This window comes from Rhincodon typus, chromosome 23 (genome assembly GCF_021869965.1).
Source record: "Rhincodon typus isolate 14 chromosome 23, sRhiTyp1.1, whole genome shotgun sequence".
In the NCBI taxonomy this organism is placed as follows: Eukaryota; Metazoa; Chordata; class Chondrichthyes; order Orectolobiformes; family Rhincodontidae; genus Rhincodon; species Rhincodon typus.
This window is the reverse complement of record NC_063354.1, coordinates 8,125,476-8,150,114: the sequence shown is the minus strand read 5'-3', so window position 1 is coordinate 8,150,114 and position 24,639 is coordinate 8,125,476. Positions and strand designations below refer to the sequence as shown.

The following is a 24,639-nucleotide window of genomic DNA, read 5'->3' as shown; positions in this document are numbered from 1 at the left end:
ATTCCTTTACGACTTTATCCCAGGCATTATGCAGGTGTGATCAACAGACAAAAGAAAATAAAATGAGTATGTAACTGAAGATATATGATACAAAAAATGATGGAGAAATACAGAAGAGTCCTTTTGGATCTGAAGCGTTAACTTTGTTTCAATCTCCACAGATGCTGCCAGACCTGCTGAGTTTCTCCAGCACTTTCTGTGTTAATTTCAGATTTACAGTTTCCACAGTATTTTGCTGTTTAGTTTAGCCGAAGATAAATGTTAGGTTGGCAGGGTAGGTGCTGAGAAGATGCTTTCCATGGTTGGAGAATTAGAATAGGGGTTTCCACAACTTTAATATCATGAAAGGATCTGTTTTAAAATTTCGTGACAAACTTAATATCTTAAGAACCTCAATGATGTTACCCATTGAGTCACAGTTTTACAGCACAGATTCAAATGCCAGGAATAATGACAAGCAGAACACAGACATACACTTGTTCTAACTGAATGTTATGTTTGCACAATTTTTATGTTAATAAAAGTTTAATAAACTAAACAAGCCAATTAATCATCATCCAAACAGGTTTGATCTATCAAGCTGGGGAATCATACATTGACCTGCATGTGGGTTCAGCGTTGTGCATTGGTCTACAATGAGGTGCTGCTTTTTCCAAGGGGGTTGGAGTATAAGAGTAGGAAAGTCTTATTGCAAATATGCAAGGTGCTGGTGAGACCACATCTGGGGTACTGTGAGCAGTTTTGGATCCCCTTATTTAAGGAAAGAAACTATTTCACTTGAGGCTATTTAGAAAAGGTTCACTTGGATGATCCCTGGTTTGGAGGGATTGTCTTATGAACAAAGGCTAAACAGGTCGGGAATCATTGGAGTTTAGAAGAATGAGAGGTGATCTCATTGAAACATACAGAATTCTTAAGGGGCTTGACTGTGTAAATTTGGAGAGGATATTTCCCCTCATGGGAGAGTCTAGGACCAGATAACATAACCACCAAATAAAGGAACTCCAATTTAAGACTGAGATGAGGAGGAATTTCTTCTCTCAGAGGGTTGTAAATCTTTGGAACTCCTTGCCACAGAGAGCTTTGGGAGCAGAATTCTTGTGCATATTTAAGACTGAGATAGATAGATCCTTGATCAACAGAGAAATCAAAGGTTACAGGAAAAGGGCAAGAAAGTGGGTGTGAGGAATATTGGATCAGCCATGATCCTAGTGAATGGCAGAGCAGCTGGAGGGGCCAAATGGCCTTCTCCTGTTCCTATTTCTTATGGGCCTAAGGTAATGGTAACATATCTCATTCAGTGGGTTATGAATCTTTGAAATTCTGTGATTGGGAGAGCTGTGGATGCTCTGGTGATGAGTTAATGAAGCAATGTGTGAACTCTAAAGGAATAAAAGGAAGTGGGCAGTGAACAGGATATTGGAATTTAAACAAGATCAAGTTCACTTTTGTTAAATGATGGAGCACACTCAAGGAACCAAATGGACTTCTCCTGCTTATGTTCTTGTTTATTACAGTCCCAGTAGAACTTAACTGTGCCCAGTGCCTACAAAAAAAGCACTGAAGATGCATTTATTTAAAATGCATCGGCAAGTGCTACAACGTTTTTAAAAAAATCTTGATTAAACTTTGCTAAGATTTTTGCACTTTATTCCTGGAGCGCCGGATATTTTCAGTTATGGTGCTACATTTACTGATATAGGTCGGTAAACGTCAGGATAATTTGCCAGTTTCCATATCAAAGTATACCACAGAAAGAGGCCATTCATCCCATCATGTCTGTACTAGCTCTTTGAAAATGCAATCCAAATAATACCACCCGTCTGCTCTTGCCACGAATGCTTTCAGGCATCTACCTAATTCCCTCTAGAAAGTTACATTAAATCAGTTCCTATTGTTTCAGGCAGTACGATCCTGATCAGAATATTCAACCACACACACCTCTTCCTCTGGCAGCTTGTTTCATACATGCAGCACCCTCTGCATGAAAAAGTTGCCCCTTAGGTCCATTTTAAATCTTACCCCTCTCACCTGAAACCTATGCCCTCTGGTTTTGGACTCACCTGCCCTAAGGAAAAGACCTTGGCTATTCACTCTATCCATGCCCCTCATGATTTTACAAACCTCTATGAGCTCACCCTTCAGCCTGTGATGCTCCAGGGAAAATAGCCCCAGCCTGTTTTGCCTCTCCCTACAGCTCAAACCCTCCGACCCTGGCAACATCCTTGTAAATCTTTTCTGAACAGGGAAAACTGTATTTAGCCCAAGTTTGAAACATTTAAGCATTTATAACTTGCACAAATTAAATTTGAATGGAAATACCCCTTCACTGATCAAATGGAGCATTCTGTGAGTGTTGCTGCATGGCTCAGCAAATGCACTCTTGCCTTTCTAGCTGCAGTACAACAAGTTCCAGTCCAGGCATTTGGGACAATGTCTAGGCTGACGTTTGCGCAATACAGAGAGTGCTGTAATGTCCCATTCTGTTTGTTGAAAAGTCAAACCTTAATCAAAAGAACTGACTGTCCAATATTTAATGACTGTTGGTGGGAGCTTTCTGTACACTGCCTGGCTGCAGCATTTAACAGCAAAACGAACAGCGCTGCACATGGAAAGTAGAAAGTCAGCTTGAGGATGAGTTACGTCTCAGGTCAATGACCCATTGGTTCTGATGAAATGACATTGAGCTGAAACATTGGGTCCCATTTAAACTCACTCAAAGCACATTCATTTAGCATTCCAATCAGTCCCAACTCGTTCCACAGATGCTGGTGAGTACTTCCAGCATTGTCTGTCATATAATTAATTTCAACTTTTCTCACAATTAGATGAAGACATTCAAGTTGAAAGGACATCATTCCCCATTCCCTGCTCAACCATGTGATCTATAAGTATCTGATATTATACCACATGACCCAAATGTCTCAGTTGTTGTACCATGTGAACTATACTGAGTAATTATGGCTAGACTAGTTGTCTGCGGTGAATGTTAGTTATTTTGGCAGGAGTCTGACTTTTATCACATTCAGTCTTTTATCAGATCTCACACTGCATTAAGTCCAAACATAATGAGTTCAGTGTGCAATGACAAAATACTAATTAAACTACGAACTGGAGAGCCAGTCTGACTATGATGTGCTAAGCTGCCATCTTTCACATGTTGTTTTGTGCAGTAGAAGGCATGTTTTAAAATGGGACTAAACAACACCACTTGGATTGGAGACCTGCTTAGCCACAAATCCTGAGTTTGCATTTCTATCAGGTAACTACAGTATTGAGTGTATCTCAACAATCCAAATCAAAAGGATTTCAAAAGTTCTTACTCACAATCTATTAATATGAAACTGTGTTATAAAAGTGTCAACATTTACCAGATTCACAGATGTAATTCTAGATGATGCTGTGGTCCGCTAGTGGTCTATCACATAACATAAGCTCCAGTCCTAATGCAAGAGCTAAATCTTCCTTTGCCAATTTAGTTTGTGTGTCAGCATACAACTACATTACAGAATCCTAGAGGTCCCATTGCACAGTGGTACTGTCCCTACCTCTGACCAGAAACATTGCATTCAAGTCCAACTCTGAGCCTTGATGACCACAGAAGGGGCATTCATAATGTAGCTAAACATTGCACAGGTTTCTGTTATAGATACTGTAAGCAGGAGAGTTTCCTGGTCTGCCCAAGAACTGTGAGATAGCTGCTGCATAACAACCTCACCATATGACAAATTTGCATCTGCAGCTTCTTGTCCATAACTATATTACTGTGTAAGTGTCCTCCATGGTTTGAAGGACAACCAGAGAAAGAGGTGGTACAGAATCATAGGGAGGAGAAACAGACCCCAAAAGTCAGTCTGATGTGAACTTTAATGATTCTTTACAATAATTGCTGTTCTTTCACATATTGTCTCTTTAAGATGAAGACCCAATAGACTGAATGGCCTTCTTCTGTGCTGTGCTATCCTGTGATGATACCTTGATGCAGATCTTTTATTTAATTTGTTTCATGCCCTCCAGCATGAGTTCTACAGACACCTCTGACTGTATCTCCAGACCAAGAATTCTCATTGACCTGCTCAATTGTTCCTATCCTCTTCAGGCTTCCATATTGAACAGCTGCGCTCCCCTCCCATCCCCATGTTTGCCCGGAAGCAAAAAAAGATGCCTGCATTCTTATAGTGCCTTTCAGTTCCTCGGGATACCCCAAAATGCTTTGCAGTCGATGGAGAAAATTTAAACACAAAACATGCCCAACATCTAGAAGACACAAGCCAGGAGAGTGATGGAACACATTGTAATTGCCCAGATGGGAGCCGTTCCAACACTCAACATTCAAAAGCTCAACAGCCCCCAGGGAAAAACAGTTCATTTCATTGACCACCTTCAACACCCGATGCACACAGTGTCCGCAGTGTGTACCATCTACAAGATACACTGCGGCAACTCACCGACATTCCTTCATCAGAACCATCCTAACCCGTGACCTCTACCATCGAGAAGGACAAGTATGTGAGCACCAGCACCTGCAAGTTCTCCTCCATGTCTGTCACCATCCTGACTTGGAAGTATATTGTGGTTCCCTCAGTGTCACTAGATCATGATCCTGCATGATCCTCCCTTCCTAACAGCACTGTGGTGATACCTTCACCAAAGGACTGCAGCAGTTCAAGAAGGCAGCTCACCACCACCTTCTCCAGGGCAACTAGGAATAGGCAATAAATGCTTACCCAGCCAGCGACACCCTCATCCCATGAATTACTGAAATTAAAGAAAAATATGGAAAGTCCCCGTCCTGGAATCATCCTGCAAGCTTTCTGTTAGCCCCGAAATGTCCCTTTATTTGGCCTTTCTGATTGATCCTTTCTGTAGAACTTTCGATCCCTATAACCTTTCATCTCTTACCTTCCACTCTCATCTGGGGCACTGTGTACATCCCAATTATTTTCTTCTGGGTTGGATGATTCAAAGGTGACAGAAGTTAAAATATTGCAGACACTGGAAATTGGAAATGAAACTGATACAGAAAAGTTGGAAATGTTCAGCAGGTCAAGCAATATCTATGAAGAGAGAGCTACCTGATCTGCTGAATGTTTGGAGTGTCTTCTGCTTATATCTTTCAGTTCTTCAATATTTATAAGGTCGAGTTAATTACATTCTTGACTACTAAGGGAGTCAATTCTTATTGGAAGTAGGCAGGTATGCAGAGACAGTTAAGATACACAATCAGATAGCCATGACCCCTTGCAGATAACACCAAAATTGGAGGTGTAGTGGATAGCCAAGAAGGTTACCTCAAAATACAATGAGAGCTTGATCAGATGGTCCAATGGCCAAGGAGCGGCAGTTAGAGGTTAATTTAGATAAATGTGAGGCGCTGCATTTTGGAAAGGCAAATCAGAGCCGGACTTATACACTTAATGGTAAGGACCTGGGGAGTGTTGCCAAACAAAGACACCTTGGAGTACAGATGCATATTTCCTCAAAAGTAGAGTCACAGGTAGACAGGATACTGAAGAAGGCATTTGGTACACTTGCCTTTTTTGGTAGGTGCATTGAGTATAGGAGTTGGGAGGTCATGTTGCAGCTGTACAGGATATTGGTTAGGCCACTTTTGGAATACTGCATTCAGCTTTGACCTCTCTGCTACAGGAAAGATGTTGTAAAACTTGAAAAGGTTCAGAAAAGATCTACAAGAATGTCAGGGATAGAGAGTTTGAGTTATAGGAGAGGATGAATAGGCTGGGGCTATTTTCCCTGGAGTGACAAGGCTGAGGAGTGACCTTATAGAGGTTTATAAAATCATGAGGGACATAGATAAGGTGACCAGCCAAGGTCTTTTCCCCTGAGTAGGGGAATCCAAAACTAGAGGGGCATTGGTTTAAGGTGAGAGGGGAAAGATTTAAAAGGGACCTTAGGGGCAACTTTTTCATGCAGGTGGTGGTACATGTATGGAATGAGCTGCCAGAGGAAGTGGTGGAGGCTGGTACAATTACAACATTTAAAAGGCATCTGGATGGGTATATGAATAGAAAGTGTTTAAAAGGATATGGGCCAAATGGTACTAAATTCATTTAAGATATCTGGTCAGCATGGACGAGTTAGACCTGTTTCCATGCTGTACATCTCTATAACTCTATGACCTTGTCAAATGCCAGATAGTCTGAAATGGTAAAAAGGCCTAGTCCTGCTCTTAATTTGTACGGTTGTCAGCTTATTCATACGTCCCAAAATGGTAGTTTTGTGGAATAGAGCTCCTGGCAGCTTGTCTCTCTTATTACATTCAAGGACTTGCCATCTCCCACTGTATTTATTCAAAAGGGTTTGACTTCTGAGTCAGTCCTAGCAAGTTAAGCACTTCATAACATTTTCCCATAGTAAACAGGTCAGAGTAAGTTTCAACAAAGTATAATGTGGACTCACTCAGACTAGACTAGTAGCAGACATCAGTGTAACGATAGAATAGAATCTGTACAGGATGTAAGCAAGCCATTCATTCCAACAAGTTCACACTGCCCCTCCAAAGAGCATCCCACTCAGACTTATTCCCCTACCCTGCCCCTGTAACTCTGCATTTCCCATGGCTAATGTGCCTAACCTACACACCCCTGGACACTACAGGGCAATTTAGCCTGGCCAATCCATGTAACTTGCACATCTTTGGACTGTGGGAGGAAACTGGAGCACCTAGAGGAAACCCACGCAGACCCAGGGAGAAAGTGCAAACTCCATACTGTCGCCCGTGGGTGGAATCGAACCCGGGTCCTTGGTGCTGTGAGACAGCAGTGCTAACCACTGGGCCAACATGCCGCCCCAAACTGCCCCAGCACAGTGGACAGGCACTTGAGATTTGGAAGTAACACTTCAACAAGCGAGCATAAAGTGTACATAGCATTACTCGATATTCCAACCGACCTGGTTGAAATTATTTACTGACTGTGAAGAGTTGCATTGTTTTGCAGCTATATCCTTTGGTTATTTTACAAGAACTGGTAACTTATGGATTTTTCTGGACATTTGGCAAGTTCACACAAAGGGTGATCGTGAATGGATAAGAAAACATGGGTGAAAAAACAGCTGCAGGTATCCCTAAGGGAAAAGATATTACACTTCACTGAGTGCCCACTCTGAAATTGGTTCTGTGTTTGAGAGTGCTTTGGCAAATGGTCAGCACCAGATACGAAAGCTTTCACCTTCCCACATGTTTGGTGTCTTTTCCCTAGGATGGGGGATTTCAAGACTAAGGGGCACATTTTTAGGGTGAAAGGCGAGAGATTTAAAAAAGACATGAGGCAAACTTTTTACACAGAAGGTGGTTTGCATGTGGAATGAACTTTCTGAGGAAGTGGTGAATGTGGGTACAATTACAATGCCTAAAAGACATTTGGATGAGTACCTGAATAGGAAAGGTTTGGAGGGATATGGGCCAGGAGCAAGCAGATGGGACTAGTTTAGTTTGGGATTATGTTCAACATAGACTGGTTGGACTGAAGAGTCTGTTTCCGTGCTGTATGACTCTATGACTCTGTGTCACTTAAAGGTTTTGGAGTAGATCTGTAGCTCGGGTTGTGGGTTTTGAGGTTGGTTGGCTCGCCGAGCTGGTTTGTTGTTCTGCAGACGTTTTGTTACCATGCTTGGTAACATCCTCAGTGCAGCCTCCGATGAAGCATCAGTGTGTTTTCCCAAATGGTTTTTAAACTCTGGGGTCCATTGCGATGGATTGCCTCATTTCCGGGTTTCCTCCGTAGTGGAATGTATATGGGATCGAGTTCAATGTGTTCATTAATAGCTTGCTTCGTGGAGAGCATGCTTCCAGGAATTCTCGTGCTTGTCTCTGCCTAGCCTGTCCCAGGATCTTGGTGTTGTCCCAGTCGAAGTCGTGGTTCTCCTTGTCCATGTGGATTGAGATGAGTGAGTATTGGTCGTGTCTTTTTGTAGCCAGTTGGTGTTCATGTACTCTTGTTGTTAGTTTCCTTCCTGTTTGTCCGATGTAGTGTATCTCGCAGTCTCTGCAGGGGATCTTGTAGATGGCATTGGTCCTGTCCATGGCGGGGAGTCGGTCTTTAGTTCAGGTGAGCACTTGTCATAGGGTTGATGTGAGCTTGTGTGCCACTCTGATGCCCAGCGGTCGTAGAGGACAACAACACACTGCAGCAACATAGAACTACGCCACGAGGAGGAGGAATACCTCTTTCAAGTGTTCAAGGATAATGGATTTCCAAAGAACTGGGTCAGGAGATGCCTACGGGAACAGCATCAGAAAGATTCTACACGCCCTGACACACTCATCACACTACCCTACATCAGGAACACGTCAGAACTCACCACAAGACTTCTACGACCGCTGGGCATCAGAGTGGCACACAAGACCACATCAACCCTACGACAAGTGCTCACCTGAACTAAAGACCCACTCCCCGCCATGGACAGGACCAATGTCATCTACAAGATCCCCTGCAGAGACTGCGAGAAACACTACATCGGACAAACAGGAAGGAAACTAACAACAAGGGTACATTAACACCAACTGGCTACAAAAAGACACGACCAATACTCACTCATCTCAATCCACATGGACAAGGAGAACCATGACTTCGACTGGGACAACACCAAGATCCTGGGACAGGCTAGGCAGAGACAAGCACGAGAATTCCTGGAAGCATGGCACCCCACGAAGCATACTATTAATAAACACATTGAACTCGACCCCGTATACATTCCAATACAGAGGAAACCCGGAAATGAGGCAATCCATCGCAATGGACCCCAGAGTTTAAAAACCATTTGGGAAAACACACCGATGCTTCATCGGAGGCTGCACTGAGGATGTTACCAAGCACGGTAACGAAACGTCTGCGGAACAACAAACCAGCTCGGCGAGCCAACTAATCTATGTCACTTTCTGAATATTCAGTTTTGGGTATGTTTTAATCAACCTGTTCAGGGATGTTATGACACGTCTCTGGAGCAGGTGAGACTTGAAGCTGGGCATTAAATATTTTCAAATCAGCTTGGTCATAGACCTTTCTATGCACCTTAAGAACAGGCAGCTTTCGACTGTGTGCAAACTGCCTGACAATGAGGATTCTTGTATACTGTCAAAAATTATCATGGAATTATTTTTGACTATAACTAACATCATCTTTGGAGTATTGTTAAGCCTATTTAATGTTAGAATTCAGTGATTTGTAAATTTGAAGTCTTGTTTAGAGCTAATTTAGATCAGGAACACTTTCCTGAAAACCCTTATCTGCTGATCTCAAACCAGTCAATCCTATAAACTTTCAGTCTTGGGTCTGTAGGATTCACACAGAAAGTGGGATGGCCTGTTCTCAGACCAATTCATCTAGCCCCTTCCCAGATGTAAAGAGCAGACAGTATTGTGAAGAGGACTGCTCAGTCACAGTTGCTGCTACCCAAAGACACCTCTGTCCCTACACACATGGCCAACAACCTTTATGCACTTCTAACCTGTCTGCGGATTCTTGACTGGGGATTCCCAGATTCACATCTCTATATCCATCACTGCACCACTTGACCAAAAGACCCTGGAGAAAGCCTGCATGGGACTTCTGTTTTTTGTGAGGGGCTTGGGTAGCCATCCCTGTCCCCATGATTTTGACGGTTGGCCATTTTACTATTACGAGGGGGCATAATATTAAGATGATTGGAGGAAGGTATAGGAGGGATGTCAGAGGTAGGTTCTTCACCCAGAGAGTGGTGGGTGTGTGCAATACACTGCCATCAGTGGTCGTGGAGTCTGACACTTTAGGGACATTTAAGCGACTCTTGGATAGGCACGTGAAGGTATGCAGGGTAGATTGATCTTAGTAGCGTAGTAGGTCAGCACAACATCATGGGCCGAAAGGCCTGTACTGTGCTGTACTGTTCTATGCTCTATGTTCTATTTTGTTCAACATCTCATCACATAGGTGCTCCTATCTGCTTAGTGCAAAAGTAACATTGTATTTACCAGAGCTGCCTTGCCATTGTACCTTCTAACTGTGCATCAGGTGAAACACCTTTGCCTGTTCTGCTGTTGAGAACTATTTAGACCACACTTTGCCTGACAACTCCCTCCCAACCTTGCCACCAAGGGCGGCCCTGCCAGAAGCCCCCTTTGACATCACTGAAGGGATTGTTGGAGCACACATGACTCTCTGCCTTATCCTGGTGCTGATCCATGGAGGGATCCAGCGTACAGCTGTCTCTAAAAGTATGGATATTTCAAGAAAGTTGCTCTTTGTTATTTCTACACCAGATTGACATTGGGATAATTCATCTGATGAATAATTCACAACTTCTCTACCAAATAATTACTCATCAGTAATCTTGAAATCAATAGACAGCTAATTCTGCTTAAATTCCTGTATACAATTCAAAAACATGTTTTAATGACAGTATCTGAGAGATAGGGGACACAGTGCCTGAAGTTTTGTTGATGGCATTAATTGTGGATCTTAAATTGATACACTGAGACAGTAACTAAGATGAATGATCAGTTCATCTATTTAACAGTGCATTTGAAAGATTATTGTTGGCCAGGGCACAGTGTAAACTCCCTTATACTTCTTCATTTCCTACCAATGATCCTTTACATTCATGGATAAATAAAGTCCACATAGATGGCCCTATCTGTTTGGTGGAAAGGATAACATAGCATTCACTGTGCAACTGCCTTTGTATTTGGCTACAATGAGTTGACTGCTGTTTGTGAAGAGTTAACCATGTTTGTCACTGAACCATGTCACGTTCTTCAAACTGGCCCAGCACACAGTAGCAAATTTATTGCTGGACATCTTACACTGACCATCAAAAGAATGAATCTTTATTATGTGGGTGAAATTCCAGCACTGAATTACGGCCGTGTTTATTACATAGCTTTTGCATTCAGTGAAGCGTATCTCCTTCAACAGCTGCACTAGGAGGCAGAATTGGTTTATGAGCAGTTCAGGGACAATTAGCAGTACAAGATGTCCCAGTCTCAGCCAGCCCATTCTATCTTTCTGCAAGGGCTACTGGAGCTCTGTGTGTCACTGTTGTTTTATATTTAACACTGGACCATGATGGCAATTTTTGTGTTGTTTGATCTGGTGTTGTCTAATGTTGAGTGTCTGAGAAACTTCTTATCACTCAGAGAGTGGTACATTATATGGAACGTGCTGCCTGAGCGGGTGGTGGGGGCAGATATTCTTGCAATTTAAGAAGCATCTGGATGAGCAGTTAAAATACCAGGGCATAGGAGGCTATGGACCAACTGCTGGTAAACAGGATTAGTGTAGTTTGGTGTTTGTTGGTCAGCATAGATATGGTGAGCCGAAGGGCCTGTTTCTGTGCTGTTTGACTCTATATTTAGCATGGTGACAGCAGGAGCTGTCACGCTTGGATACCACCAGTGAGAAGATTTGCTTGTTACAAACAATCCATTGGAAATCACAGAAAAACCAGGGCCATAAATGTAAGATCGCCACTATTAACTCCAGCTAGGAGTTTAGATACTTTAGCTTGAGACACTTTTATCCAGAGTGTGGTTTGAATGTAAAACTCACTACCACATGGATGAGAATAGCATAGATGAGCAAATGAGGGAGGGCAACAGAAGGTCATACTGAATGGGTTGGCTGAAGAGGGGAGAGTGGAGTATAAACACCAGTATAAAACAGATGGGCTGAATGGCCTGAGTCTGTAGTAAACAGTGTTTATTCTATGTAAGGCAAGAGGTAGATACGAGTAAGTGAAAATGCCATAAATCTTGAGTATTCCAGTGTTCACAGACCAACACAAATCACACCAAAGTGGTTGTCATGAGATTGTTTTAATTCCATTACAAAAACATGCGATTAGGAGACAGTATTTACAATTTATAAAGAAACATATTTAGCTCTCTGCCTGCATTACACTTATAAATATGATTTACATAATAAAAATAAATATGTAAAATTACCAAATTAGCACAGGTTTTAGTTTGTTAAAAAATACACAGCATTATAGTTTGCATCAGTTTTGACTGTAGCATATCCTGCTTGAATCCCACTGTCCGGTTTTACATTGTTAACTGAAAGGAAAAGGAATCCATTTCACCGTGTTTTGACTTCTTGTTCTATGATCCAATCTATGAAGACTGTCAGTCGCTTAGAAAGACCTGGGGTCTCTCCTCCCTTTATGTTTCATTGATCAATCCAGTGCTTTCCACCACTTTGTATTTTATTTGTGTCCTTGCAGGTTTTGATTTGAGAGATTGTTGAGGTCCAGTTAGAAAAGCCTGCCTGCTCCTCCACTACATGTGGGACAGTTTGTCTTTTGTAAAACGCATTTCACGTCTCATCAGTCCCGATGAGCAGGTATTTTAGCTCCCACTGCTCAGCATCCCAAGTAGTTTGCTAACCTCTATTCCTTGCTGCTGGGCCATCTTCTGTATATCGAAACCCATGTGCATTAGGAATTGTATGACAGTCATCTCCTGCCCTGTGTACTGGTCTCTGATGGTGGGACAGGTAGGGTTACAGTGAGGCCAGTGGCAACCATCAGTCAGGTGGATCAGACAGCCCTTCATTGAACTCTTGCCATTTCTGTTACCATCTTGGAGGCTGCGATCCCAACAGTGCAGTGCCCGAGGTAAGGAGATCCCTTTCACTTGAAGATTCAACCAGTAACTGGGAATGAAACATAAAAAGTAAATAACTATGCTCGTGGAGGTGATGACCCTTATCGTGTTATCATTAAACCATTAACCTACAGACCCAATGTTCTGTGAACCCACCTTCAAATCCTGCCATGGTATAGCGAAATTTGATTTTAATAAAAATCTGGAATTTAATGTTGGCCGTGAAACCATTGTCAATTGTTGGGAAAGACCCATGTGGTTCACTAATGTCCTTTAGGGAAGGAAACTGTCATCCTTACTTAGTCTGACCTACATGTGAGTCCTGACCCACAGCAATGTGGCCTCTGGGCAAGAAATGCTGGTCCAGCCAGTGATGCCCACATCTCATGAAATTAAGAAAGGAACAGGAATCTATCTCCTATCTGCAATTCCAAACAATACCACTTCCATTCACCCTTCCATTACCTTTGTATTTATCAATGCAGAGCGCCCTACTCCTCTTCTCCTCACAGGTACAAATATATGATCTTCCTGACTATAAAATCAGACTTGGAGTTACAGGTGGGATTATTATACTGAGTAACAGTGCTTTCGGCAGAACTGGCCACTGATGGGTATTTATGTTTCATGTGGCTGTCCTCCCAAATCAATGCATTCTCAGCCTGTCATTCCTTTACCTTTCATCTAGTCTCCACTTCTATTATTGTTTGTTACTGACAAAAAGCCCTTCCTCCCAGATCATAAAATGATGAACACCGCTCCTTCACTCAAGTCTTTCTCCTGCAATCTGCAAACTTGGTATGGCACTTAACCATGGTTTCCTGGATTTTCTAAATTCAGCAGATAGCATTTTCAATGTTGGTATTATCTTTTACTATAAGACTGGCTGTTCTTTCAGATTTGTCATTTTGCTTTCAAAATTAATGGTATAAAAGTGTGTTTGGGATCTACCATACTTCCCATATTACGAAAAGGATTCTTTGTCCCATTTTTGAATCAGCACAGCTCAGTTGGTAACACTGTCAGATTATCATATTAAATTTATCATTTATTAAGTTTACACACTGCTGCCTACACACTGGTTGTTACATTACCTACACAATAACAGTACTGCATTTCAAAAAGGGAGGCACGTTGGGATATTCGACAGATATGAACCAATGCAAGTATACTGATTTGAAAAGAGTCATTTTCCTATGGGTGAGTGATTTTTTTTAAAGAAACCTCCTGTTGGCAATGTTCAAACGCAGTGCTGGTTATGGGACACCATTGTGGTCCAGCTGCTAAACTGGACTGTTACTTTAAGACCAAGCCAATCATTAATTATTGTCAGCTATTAACCGTGAAACCATTCAAAAAGATAGTTGAACTATTTTGACATTTCAGACTCAAAAACTGAAGTTTCTTTAAGTTGATCATTTTACAATTAGAACTAAGAGTGAGAGCTGGAGTGTGAGAGCTGGAGTGTGAGAGTTGGAGTGTGAGGGAGGAGCGTGAGGTCTGGAGTGTGGATGTCACACAATAATTTTAAGTACCTGGACTATTTCTTCGGAAAATGTTCCCCTGTATTAGCTATCCCTTGCCTCGAATGAAATACCCCATGTTGATGCACCATTCGCAAAGTCACTAGATAGTAATCAGAACTTGTAGATCTTCCCTAGACTAGCATCACAAAGCACGTTTACTACTTTTATTTCATAGAATCATAAAAGTAAAATTATACAGAGCAGAAGATGCCATTTGGCCCATCGAACCTGCATCGACAAAAAACTGCTGTAAATCTACATTAATCCCTGTTTCACAAGGAGGAGGGAAACCGAATCAGTTTTATCTAGGTTCCAGACACACTGAGACATCTCAAACTGTTTCACACAAGAACTCATAGCTTTTAAAGTTTAGTTACTGTTGTTAACTGAAAGAATGTAAGACCAGTGAAAGAATTAAATCTCACCCAGGGTGCTTGAGTCACATTTGTAAATTTCTCCCCTCACGTCTAATGACTATCCACCTCTAATTCCTTTGGGAGATGTCTTTATGTTAAAGATACTGCAAAAATTAAAGTAATTGTTGCTGCAGTACAATGGATTAGTTCTGAACTAAACATTTCAGTGTTACTGCTCAACAAATCCTAAGTAAGAGAAGCGTAGTACATAGGAGGGTAGGATATAACAGACCTGCAGGGGCTTAAGGACAGGTGAAGGATTGGTGACATTGGAAATTAAAGTTTCAGCTGGAACTCCAGATGGAATAATGTTCAAATGAAGTCAAGAGCAAGGGCAAATAGCTAGGACCAAGATTCAGCAATTTCAGTTAAAAAAGAAAACTACGTGGGATCAGTGACCTTTTCTCTTTTGTGCAATGTTTATATCTTACCTTTTTGTGATCACTTCATGAGACAAGCACGCAGGTGCAAAAACAGCCCTAAAACCAACAAAAAAAAGAAATTTCAAACTATTACATTGAAGCATAAAATTCATGTACTATTCACATTGTCCAAACTTCTAGTTTTGCTGTCAATGAAATACACAAATTTATTTTAATCGAACCCTAGTTTCTGCTTTTCTTTAATTGTCCTTATTTTGACTTTCTACAGGAGTTGCTATGATGTGGAATGCACTGCCTAAAAGGAAGGTAAGAGATTGAATTGTAGATTTCAAAAGAATAGAGATTAGGGAAGAGAAAAATATTGTATGGTTATGGGAAATGAACAGGGGAGTGAGACAAATTAGAGAGCTCTTTCAAAGGCATGATAGGCTGGATGATTCTAGGAATATCACAGCTTTTGGATGATTTACCGTGACCAATCATTTAAAGTAAAACAAATAATTAAAATGATAATACTGCATAAATATGCTGGATTAATGCTAGTATTTCATTGATGTGCATTAACCTTATTCACAGTCATAGAGATGTACAGCACAGAAACGGACCCTTTAGTCCAACCAATCCATGCCGATCAGAGATCCTAAATTAATCTAGTCACGTTTGCTAGCATTTAGCCCATATCCCTCTAACCCTTCCTATTCGTATACTCAACCAGATCATCATACATTGAAGTTGAAATAGTTCACGCTTTTGAAGTTAGGAATATAGTAAGTGCATGCCTGGATGCAGATTGCAGACCTTTTGCATAGATGTAAATTTAAATCAGAGTACAACTGAGAAATGCAGTTCAGAACCCTAAAGATCAACTGTCTAGAATTACCTCCAGTCATCAAAGTCATTTACAGCCCAGAGAGAGACTGGTGGCCCATTGCATCTGTACCATCTCTCTGTAGAGCAAATCCACAGATTTGTAGATTTTGGAGGTAATGCCTTGGTGGTATTATCGTTGGACTGTTAAACCAGAGAGCCAGCTAATGTTCAGGCGACCTGGGTTTGAATCCTGCCACAGCAGATGGTAGGATTTGAATTCTTTTGAAAAATGATCTGGAATTCAGAATCTAATGAAGATCATGAATTGATTGTTGGAAAAACACATCTGGTTCACTAATGCTCTTCAGGGAAGGAAACTGCCATCCTTACCTGGTCAGGCCTACATCTACATCACTCCAGCAATGTGGTTGACTCTCACTTTGGGCAATTAGGGATAGGCAATAAACGTTGATCTAGCCAGCAACATCCACATCCCATGAATTAATAAAAAAATCACATAATCCAGTTCTCCATCCTGGTAGCCCTGCAAATTTATTTCCTTCAAGTACCCATCCAATCTCATTTTGAAATCATTGATTGCCTGTTCTTCCAACCCCCCTCATCCAGGGAGATTTCCAGATCATTGACACACACTGGGACACAAAGTCTTCCTCACACCTCCATCAAATCCCCCTTCGATCTCCCTTGCCCCAATAAGAACAACTCAGTTTCTCCAAACTAATCTTTTAATTAAAATCACTTTTCCACAAAACCATGCTGGTATATCTATCTGCCTCCTCTAAAGCATGCTCACACCCTTCCTAAAGTGTGCAATGAACAGAACTGGAGGCAGCACTCCACTTGTGGTTTAATCAGCTCAACCTTGTTGTATTTTTCTGTTGAATATCTCTATTTATGAGGCCTGAGATGCCATAATCCTCCCCAAGCACTCTCTCAATTTGGTCTCCTGCCTTCAACCATCTAGACACATGAACCCTGTCTTGTGTAGTCTTAATAAGACTGTGCCATTCCAACCTTTCCAGACACTTCTTCCAGATATAAGCAAGTCTTCAGCTGGAGACTGTTCTATTTAGGATGTAAAGTGAGGACCTCCCTGGTTAGACAGGCAGCTCCCCCAGGCACACACCCTTTGTGTGGGAGGCAGGCAAAAGCTTCAGCTCCCTCTCCCGCTGCTGAAACTTGGGACGGATGTTAAACAGAGCCAAAATGGGGATTTAACAAGGTCACAGAGCTGACAAAACTTACGGTACATCCTTAAGAGTATTTTTCAGCTCTCTTCCCAGGTTTTGGATGTAGTTCCACTGTCCTTCTTGAACTGGTTGCCCCGTGAGATGCACATTATCCACTGTAAGTTGTGCTTCATCAAAGAGCCACTGGACCACAAACAATGGGCCTTTGAAAGAAACAGAACAAAGTCAGATTTCCTGTGACTTTTCTCCATAAAACATTGTTTCAGAAATATCTTAGGTCCCTATGAAGGCCTGTGGATTAGGATTTGCTTGAATAAAATCTGAATATTCCAGTCAAGTGGAAGAATCGTAAATCTATTCCTTATTGGAACTCCAATTACAGAGTGATCTGCTTTCCTATAAAATGGAAGGAGACTATTGAGCCAATCATACCTGTGCTGAAACTCTGAAGGTGATAGTTCATCAGCCAGCCCTATATTCTTACTCCATTGTCTTTAAGACTTTTCCTTTCAAGTAGTTAACTCATTTTTTCTCAAAAGTTACTTCTTAATTTGCTTCAAGCAGTGTGTTCTGCATCAGATCCAAATATTTTACATAAAACAAATTCTCTCCATCTGCACAACTGACCCTTTTGCCAATTATCTTTAATGTGTATTCACTGCGAATTTACCATTGAGAAATCTGAAGGCGATTTTCTTTATTTGTGCATAGGATATGGGTCTTGCTGTCTGGGTCAGCATTTATTTCTCATCTCTAATTGCCCTGGAAAAAGCAATGGTGATTTCTTGAACTGCTGCAGTCCTGAAGAGCATTGGAACACCAACAGAGCTGTTAGGGAGGAAGTTCCAAGATTTTGATCCAGCAACAATGAAGGAACAGTGATTATTTCCAAGTCAGGATGGTGACAGATTTGAAGGGGAACTTGCAAGTGGCAGTGTTCCCAAGTCTCTTGTGCCCTTATCCTTCTATGTCGTAGAGGCCATGGATTTTGAAAGTGAGCTGCTGCAGTGCATCTTGTCAATGATACACATTGTTAGTGCTGTGTAGTGGTGTTGAAAGGAGTGAATGTTGAGGGTGATGGATGGGTGTCAACCAAGCAGGCTGCTGTGTCCTGGATGGTGACGACCTTCATGAGTGTTGTTGGAGCTGCACCCATCCACACAGGCAGGGAGTAATAAATCACACTCCTGACTTGGGCCTTGTAGGTGGTGGACAGGTTTTGGGGGAGACAGGGGGTGAGTTACTCACTGCTGAATTCCTGGCCTCTGACCTGTTCTCGTCGGCAGAGTATTTTTATGATTAGTCCACTTCAGTTTCTGGTCAATGGTAACACCCAGGATATTAATAAGTGGGAGATTCAGCGATGGTAATGCCATCGAATATCAAAGGGCGAATCTCTCTTATTGAAGATGGTCATAGCCTGGCTTTGTGTGGTGCGAATGTTACTTGCCACCTGTCAGCCCAAACCTGGATAGTGGCCAGGTCTTAATAAATTTGCTCACAGCCTTCTTCAGTATCTGAAGAGTTGTGAATGGTGCTGAACATTGCACAATTATCAGCAAACATCCCCACTTCTGACCTTAAGATGGAGGGAAGGTCATTGATGGTTGGGCTGAAGATGGTTGGGCCAAGAACACTACCCTGAGGAACTCCTGCAGAGATCTCCTGGAGCTGAGATGACAGAGTTGGGTAACTCCAGATAATGTGAGCATGCCTTATAGATCAGATAGGCTTTGATATTGTTAATTTTTAAAAAATATCTTACTTCTTAAAGTTGGATATATTTTATATCCAAAGAAGCAGTTCCACTCTTCTCCTTCTCTGAATTGCTGCTTGCAAAGTTCGGGTACAACTCCATTCCAGTATCTGAAAACATGAAAGAGGTTTTAATCATTTCACACCATCCCTCAAAGACCAAATATTCAGGTCCAATACATAGGGAAGAGGGAGGACCTGCTCTGACTAAGTGGAGGCGTCTGTGTGAAAATTGGACAAAGAGAATTTGCAACTCACAAGCAATGAAGCATCTCAGGAAAACGAAAGAACCATCTCCTACTGGTTCTCAAATGCTCTTAGTAGAATATCTGAACAGGAGCAGGCCATTCAGCCCCTCCAACACCTTCAATATAAGCTATCATTCAAAAGAGATCTCAGCTAACTCTAACACTAACTCCATTCTACTAGCTGTGGCTGCACATCTTAATCCCTTAAAGCTCCCTTCTATTCTTAATTTGGTACAGTTACAATTCTCCTGGTTTCTTTTTAGTTAGATGACATGAAATGTATCAGTAGAAAGCAGCTCTCTTTCTGCCCGTTAAAGTCTGTAATTTAAAAATGAGTGGCTAAGATACTTTGGATAAGAACACAAGAAGTGGGTCCCTCTGCCAATCAGTAAGATTGTGGCTGATCTGATTGTGTACTTAATTCCATTTCCTGTCTGTCTTCCATGACCTTCAACACTCTAGAACAAACATTTATTAAATTCAGCTTTGAATATATTCAACACTCTATCCTCCACTGTTCTCTGAGGGAAGAGAATTCCACAGACTAACAAATCGCTGACAGATAAAGAATCCTCTTTGTCTCAGTGTTAAATTTGTAACTTGTGTCCCCTAGTTCTAGACTCTGTCAGAAGAGGAAATATCCTCTCAGCATCCACCCACCACTCCTTTCAGGATCTCAGATGTTCTAATATGTTCAACTTGTCGGTCTTCTCAATCCCGATCAATGAGCATAGCCCCAACCTGTTCAACCTCTCCTCATTAAATAATCCCCCAATCCCAGAAATGAATGAACCTTCTCTGAAATGCTTTGAATGTGGAACATCCTTTCTTCAAAACCTTTCCAGAGGAGAACAGCTTTCAAGGTGATGGAAACAGTTAAGTACATGGAAGTTCCTTTTGGTACAAGAACATGGTGCACCTTAATGAAAGTCCACTCAGGGTGCTTTCTTGAGACACCATCCCATGATCTATCAATGCAGGGTACCTCCTGTAATAGTTAGAATATCTAAATTAATAGTCCCAAAAATACAGAAATGTTGGAAGCATAAATCCCAAGGTCTTTTGCTCAGTAAGAAGCATGTAGAGATCATAAATATTAAATCCCCATTGTCAGGAATACCAGTGATAAGTTTATCTTTCTAGATGAGTGCTTTATCCATATTATGAGTGAGAGCCCAACGGGTTCCATCCATTGACAGAAGTTTACCCAGCTGGACGATACTCGGGTAGCTTTAGTTATTGTCTCCTCCAACATCGTGGAATTGCTGCTGATAACCAAGTGCCTTGACCAAGAAATACATCAAACTCCTATTCAGCAGGATGCCCTGAGAGATGAAAACTCACAAGAGAAGCAGAAGTCTTTACCTTATTCCTTTCTTGATTGCTTCTGTGGGGGCACATGATATTGTGTCGATGCAGTCAGTCCTTTGGTACTGTTTGTTGTCCAGGAACCAGCCTGAATCAGCCAGACCGCGAACTTGCACTCCATGGACTCCCAACTCTTCAAGCTGTTCAGCCACTCTGTCTACATTCAGGAGCACCCCTGTCCCACCAGCACTAGTCAGACAGACAAACACTCCAATTAACAACATTACAATTAAAGATGGATTTTAAAAAAAGACTTGCATTTGTGTAGGGTCTTTCATAACTTTAGGAGGCACTAAAGCATTTTGAAGCTCAATAGGTTACTTCTGAGGTGTAAGCACCTGTTGCAATGTAGGTACCACAGCAAGCAAAGCAAGATCCCATGCACAGTGATATGATAATAACCAGGTATTCTGATTGTTAGGTTGAAGGATAAATATTGACCAGGACAACCCTGCTCTTCTTTGAAAACATAGCATGAGATCTCTTACATCCTGAAGTAATCGACAGGGCTTAAGCTTAACTTTTTGTCCAAAACGCTTGAGAATGGTAATAATTCTTCCAACTTTCAATGGTTTTTATACTCAGGTAGGGAATACAATCTATTTGTGATATCCAAAAGCTTGTGATTTCAAATAAATCTGTTGGATTATAACCGTGGCATTATGTGACCTCTGACTTTGTCCACTCCTGTTGCAGCACCTCCACATCATGGCTATAAAATACACACATTCTCCACTATAACTTGCACTATATGTTGAATTGTAAAATACAAATCCATTGTTCACTCTTCTACAATCACTTCTAACACTGTGTGTGTTTACAGTTAACCAAAGATCAGCAGATGTACTGCTGGTTTGAGTCATGTTGTGTTTGCTGCAAGATTCATATATCTCAATATTTTTAATTCACATATATTTTTAATTTCACAAATGTGATAAGACATCCATCTGAAAATGCTATCTTCGATGATCACATCCTGCAAAGTGCAAAATATCATTTGAGTCATAAAATTGCACCTTCTGGGTAATAACAAGGACTTCCTTAGAGTGAAATGCTGTGGCATCCAGAGTCTAAACTATCTGAATAATTCAAAGTTCAATCTAAAGGGTGAGTGCCTTGAATTGGAAAACGGACATTCCTGACAGTGCTTCAGACAGCCTTGCTCCTCCGAGCCAATTCAAGATGTTGCTTGATCTGAAAAAGCTTCAATAACCCATTTGCTTCAATTGCCCATTCTGCACACCCACAGAAGGAAACATGCAGCTCAATGGCAGTAAATCTGAGCTGCTGCAGATTGTAATGACCGTAAAGAGGCAAAATAGAAAAATGTTCCAACTCAATTTTTTTAAAGAGGGATTATTGCTGCACTAAAGACGTGTACTACCCGTTCCTTTAGTGACATAGGACTGATTGGCAAAGTAAGGAGATCACGTGAGCTGTGAAGACGCTACATACACTGACCCCCTTCTATATTCTACCCTCCTCAAATTGTAGACCAGATCTTTAAATGGGTTCTATTAGGGGCTGGAATGTCAATGGTCAGGATACAAAGATGGGAGAGAGATGCTAAGCAGCTTCAAGCTTTATTTATTTGGTTTGTGTTTCTTCCACATCTGGAGAGTCATGGGACCCACAAGGAGGTAATTACGACCACATGGGTCATAAAAAAAAGGCAACAAAGACACAGAATCTTTGAAGCGCCTGTGTGAAAAATGTAACCTAGACTGATCAGCAATGAATGAGTCTGAGTAACCCTAAATTCAATCTGAATGCTGCCAGTTTCAAGGTTTGGTGAAAAGGGCAGATGTATGGCCGATAAAGTTGCAGAAAGAGAAGAGTGAAGTAATACATTTCGGTCTGAATGGAGGAATCAGGAGAGGCATTATAAAACAAAGAGTATAATTCGAAAGGAGTGAAGGGACTGTGGATGCATGTGCATAAATCATCATAGTGGCAGGGCAGGTTGAGAAGGTGGTAAAAAGGCATCTCCAGGATTCCTAAAATAAAATAAAAGTCATAAAATATAAAGCTAAGCAGTGTGATGTTATTTTATAAAGCTCTGATTTGGCCTTCAACTGGAATATAGCGTCCAATTCTAGGCAATGTGGCTTAGGAAGTGTATGAAGAATTGGAAGAGAATGCAGAAAAGTGGTTCCGAAGATGAGGGACTTCAGTTAACACAAATAACCTGGAGAATCTGGAATTCTTCACTTCAGAGAAGAGAAGGTCAAGATGTTTGACGAAAGTGGTATAGTGGTAGTGTCCCTACTTCTGACAGAGGAGGCCTGGCTTCATGTCCCACCTACTCTAGAGGTGTGTAATAACACCTCCAAACAGGTCAATTTGAAAATATCTAACAGATGACCTTGTGTTGCTGTGGGTAATGTCCCTATCTCTAGGCCAGCAGGTTCAGGTTTCACTCCCATCTCAGGATGTAATAGGTGTGGAGGTGCATCATTACATGTTTAAACAAATTGGTTTATTTCTTTAATATCAAATTAAGACAGTTCACGTTAAGATTGTATTATTATTTAGATCGCAGTGAGTTATTTAAATATTGCAACAGAGGACTAGCAGTCAGAAAGCACCAGCATAGCTAAGCTCCAGAATTTGTAACACTTAACCGAATCTGTGCTTCAAAATATCCCTAATTCAGTTAATTCAGTGTACACACCTCAGTCAGTTGGAAGATCTGCCCTAAAGGAAGTGCTTAATTTAACTCTTCAAAAAATCACCCAGTATTATTGCAGACTCTAGACTCTTCCCTTTAGACAATTAGTGGATTCTGCTAATGTCATAGTAATAGCTGAAATTGAAGGGTGGAGCAAGACTTGAAAGAAGCACCATCTTCACAGAGGAGGGATTGATTACATTTTTTGAACTTGCTACAAACAATATTTGAGATGATGACACAAAATGTGGCTGAATGCATGATGACAGCAACTGTGTGATGAGTCCCTGGAGCAGAAAGATGGAGATGGTTTTTCATTCACTCAGGATTTGTCCACATTGAGTTGAAGGGTGATAATGCACCTGTCAACTGCCTGAAATATCTCCATTCGTTAAATTCACATTCTTTAACAGGAAAACCAGAATTTGCTATTATAACAAGTCAGTTTACTTATTAATATTCTGAGTATAAGCAAGAGAGTTATATTGAAGATATCTTGTGTCTAAAGTGCGTTAATGTGCATAAGACAACACATATATTAAATAAAAGTTTGGTTTCTTTAAAGGAAATAAGGAACAACTATTGCAAATATAGTGGCAAAAATAATATAAAAATGCAAAGATTAACTTGCATTCATGTCACACTTTTCACAACCTCAGCCAGTAGCAAGTTATTTTATAGTAGATATATCATCTTACATTACAACAGCAACTGCACTTCAAAATGCAACTACACTTCATTTGCTGTAAAGTGCTTTGTGACATTCTCAGGTCATGGCAGGTGCTATATGATTGCAAACATTTCTTTAGTCGAAAGAAGTTGATGATTATTTATATAGATATTCATTCATAGTTATCAAACTCTATTCACATGAAAATGTATGATACAAATCACTTACTCACAACTCAGAAACTTAAACAATTGTCCAGGTCCAATGCCTGCAAAAATTGAGCCTCTTACTATGCAAAACATTCTTCATGTTACTAAAATAGATGAGCAGAACTGTGTCTTGGAACCAACAACAACCCATTGCTACTAATCATGTAAACTGTCTTGAACAACAGCCTGATGTTTCCCTCGGCAACATATGCAGAGCACAAGCCAGTAAAATGAGAAAGTCTGCAGTTTAAGCTTATGTTACAGCACATATTGCAATGACCTTGCCTTGGTCATCTTCATCTCCCTCTCACCTGTTTGCCTCTACAGCCCCATTGTTCAAGTTATTCCATTTTATTCTGAAATGCTCCAACTAAATCCCGTTTCTCTTCATCAAATGGCATCATGCTGTAAGACCTCACTCTAGGGAGTTCTTGATTGAATCATGTTGTCTTAATTCTTAGCAGGAAAATAATAGCAGCGCAGCAAACGAGGGGAAGAATAAGAACCAGCTGAGGTATATTCTCAGTAATTAAAGGACGTGCTTGAGTTTTGTAATGAAATGAATGATGACGGCTGTGCTCCAGTCGCCTTTCAAGAAATATCAAAACAGCTCTCCTGGCTCCTGTTCAATGTGTGTCTACCAGCTGTTGTGGGAAGCATTAGGTTGGAAATTCCAAGCGTAATTCTGTCATTTGATAGCATTATGTCACATGTCGCATACATTTGTGGAAGTGGCATCATAAACTCCAAGAAACTAGAAGCCTTATAAAT

The 24,639-nt window shown here is 41.2% G+C and overlaps 1 protein-coding gene across 1 annotated transcript in view; it reads right to left on the bottom strand.

Moving 5' to 3' along the window:
* Nucleotides 1-11,883: 11,883 nt before the first annotated feature.
* The window catches only part of notum1a (notum, palmitoleoyl-protein carboxylesterase a), a 37,063-nt gene continuing 24,307 nt past the window's right edge, over nt 11,884-24,639 (bottom strand). The window contains exons 7-11 of the mRNA XM_020513489.2: nt 20,316-20,507; nt 18,713-18,813; nt 17,003-17,150; nt 14,975-15,022; nt 11,884-12,650 (exon numbers count right to left, since the gene is read on the bottom strand). Coding sequence (XP_020369078.1) covers nt 12,344-12,650; nt 14,975-15,022; nt 17,003-17,150; nt 18,713-18,813; nt 20,316-20,507 — 796 coding nt within the window. The 3' untranslated portion in view covers nt 11,884-12,343. The remainder of the gene's footprint in view (nt 12,651-14,974; nt 15,023-17,002; nt 17,151-18,712; nt 18,814-20,315; nt 20,508-24,639) is intronic.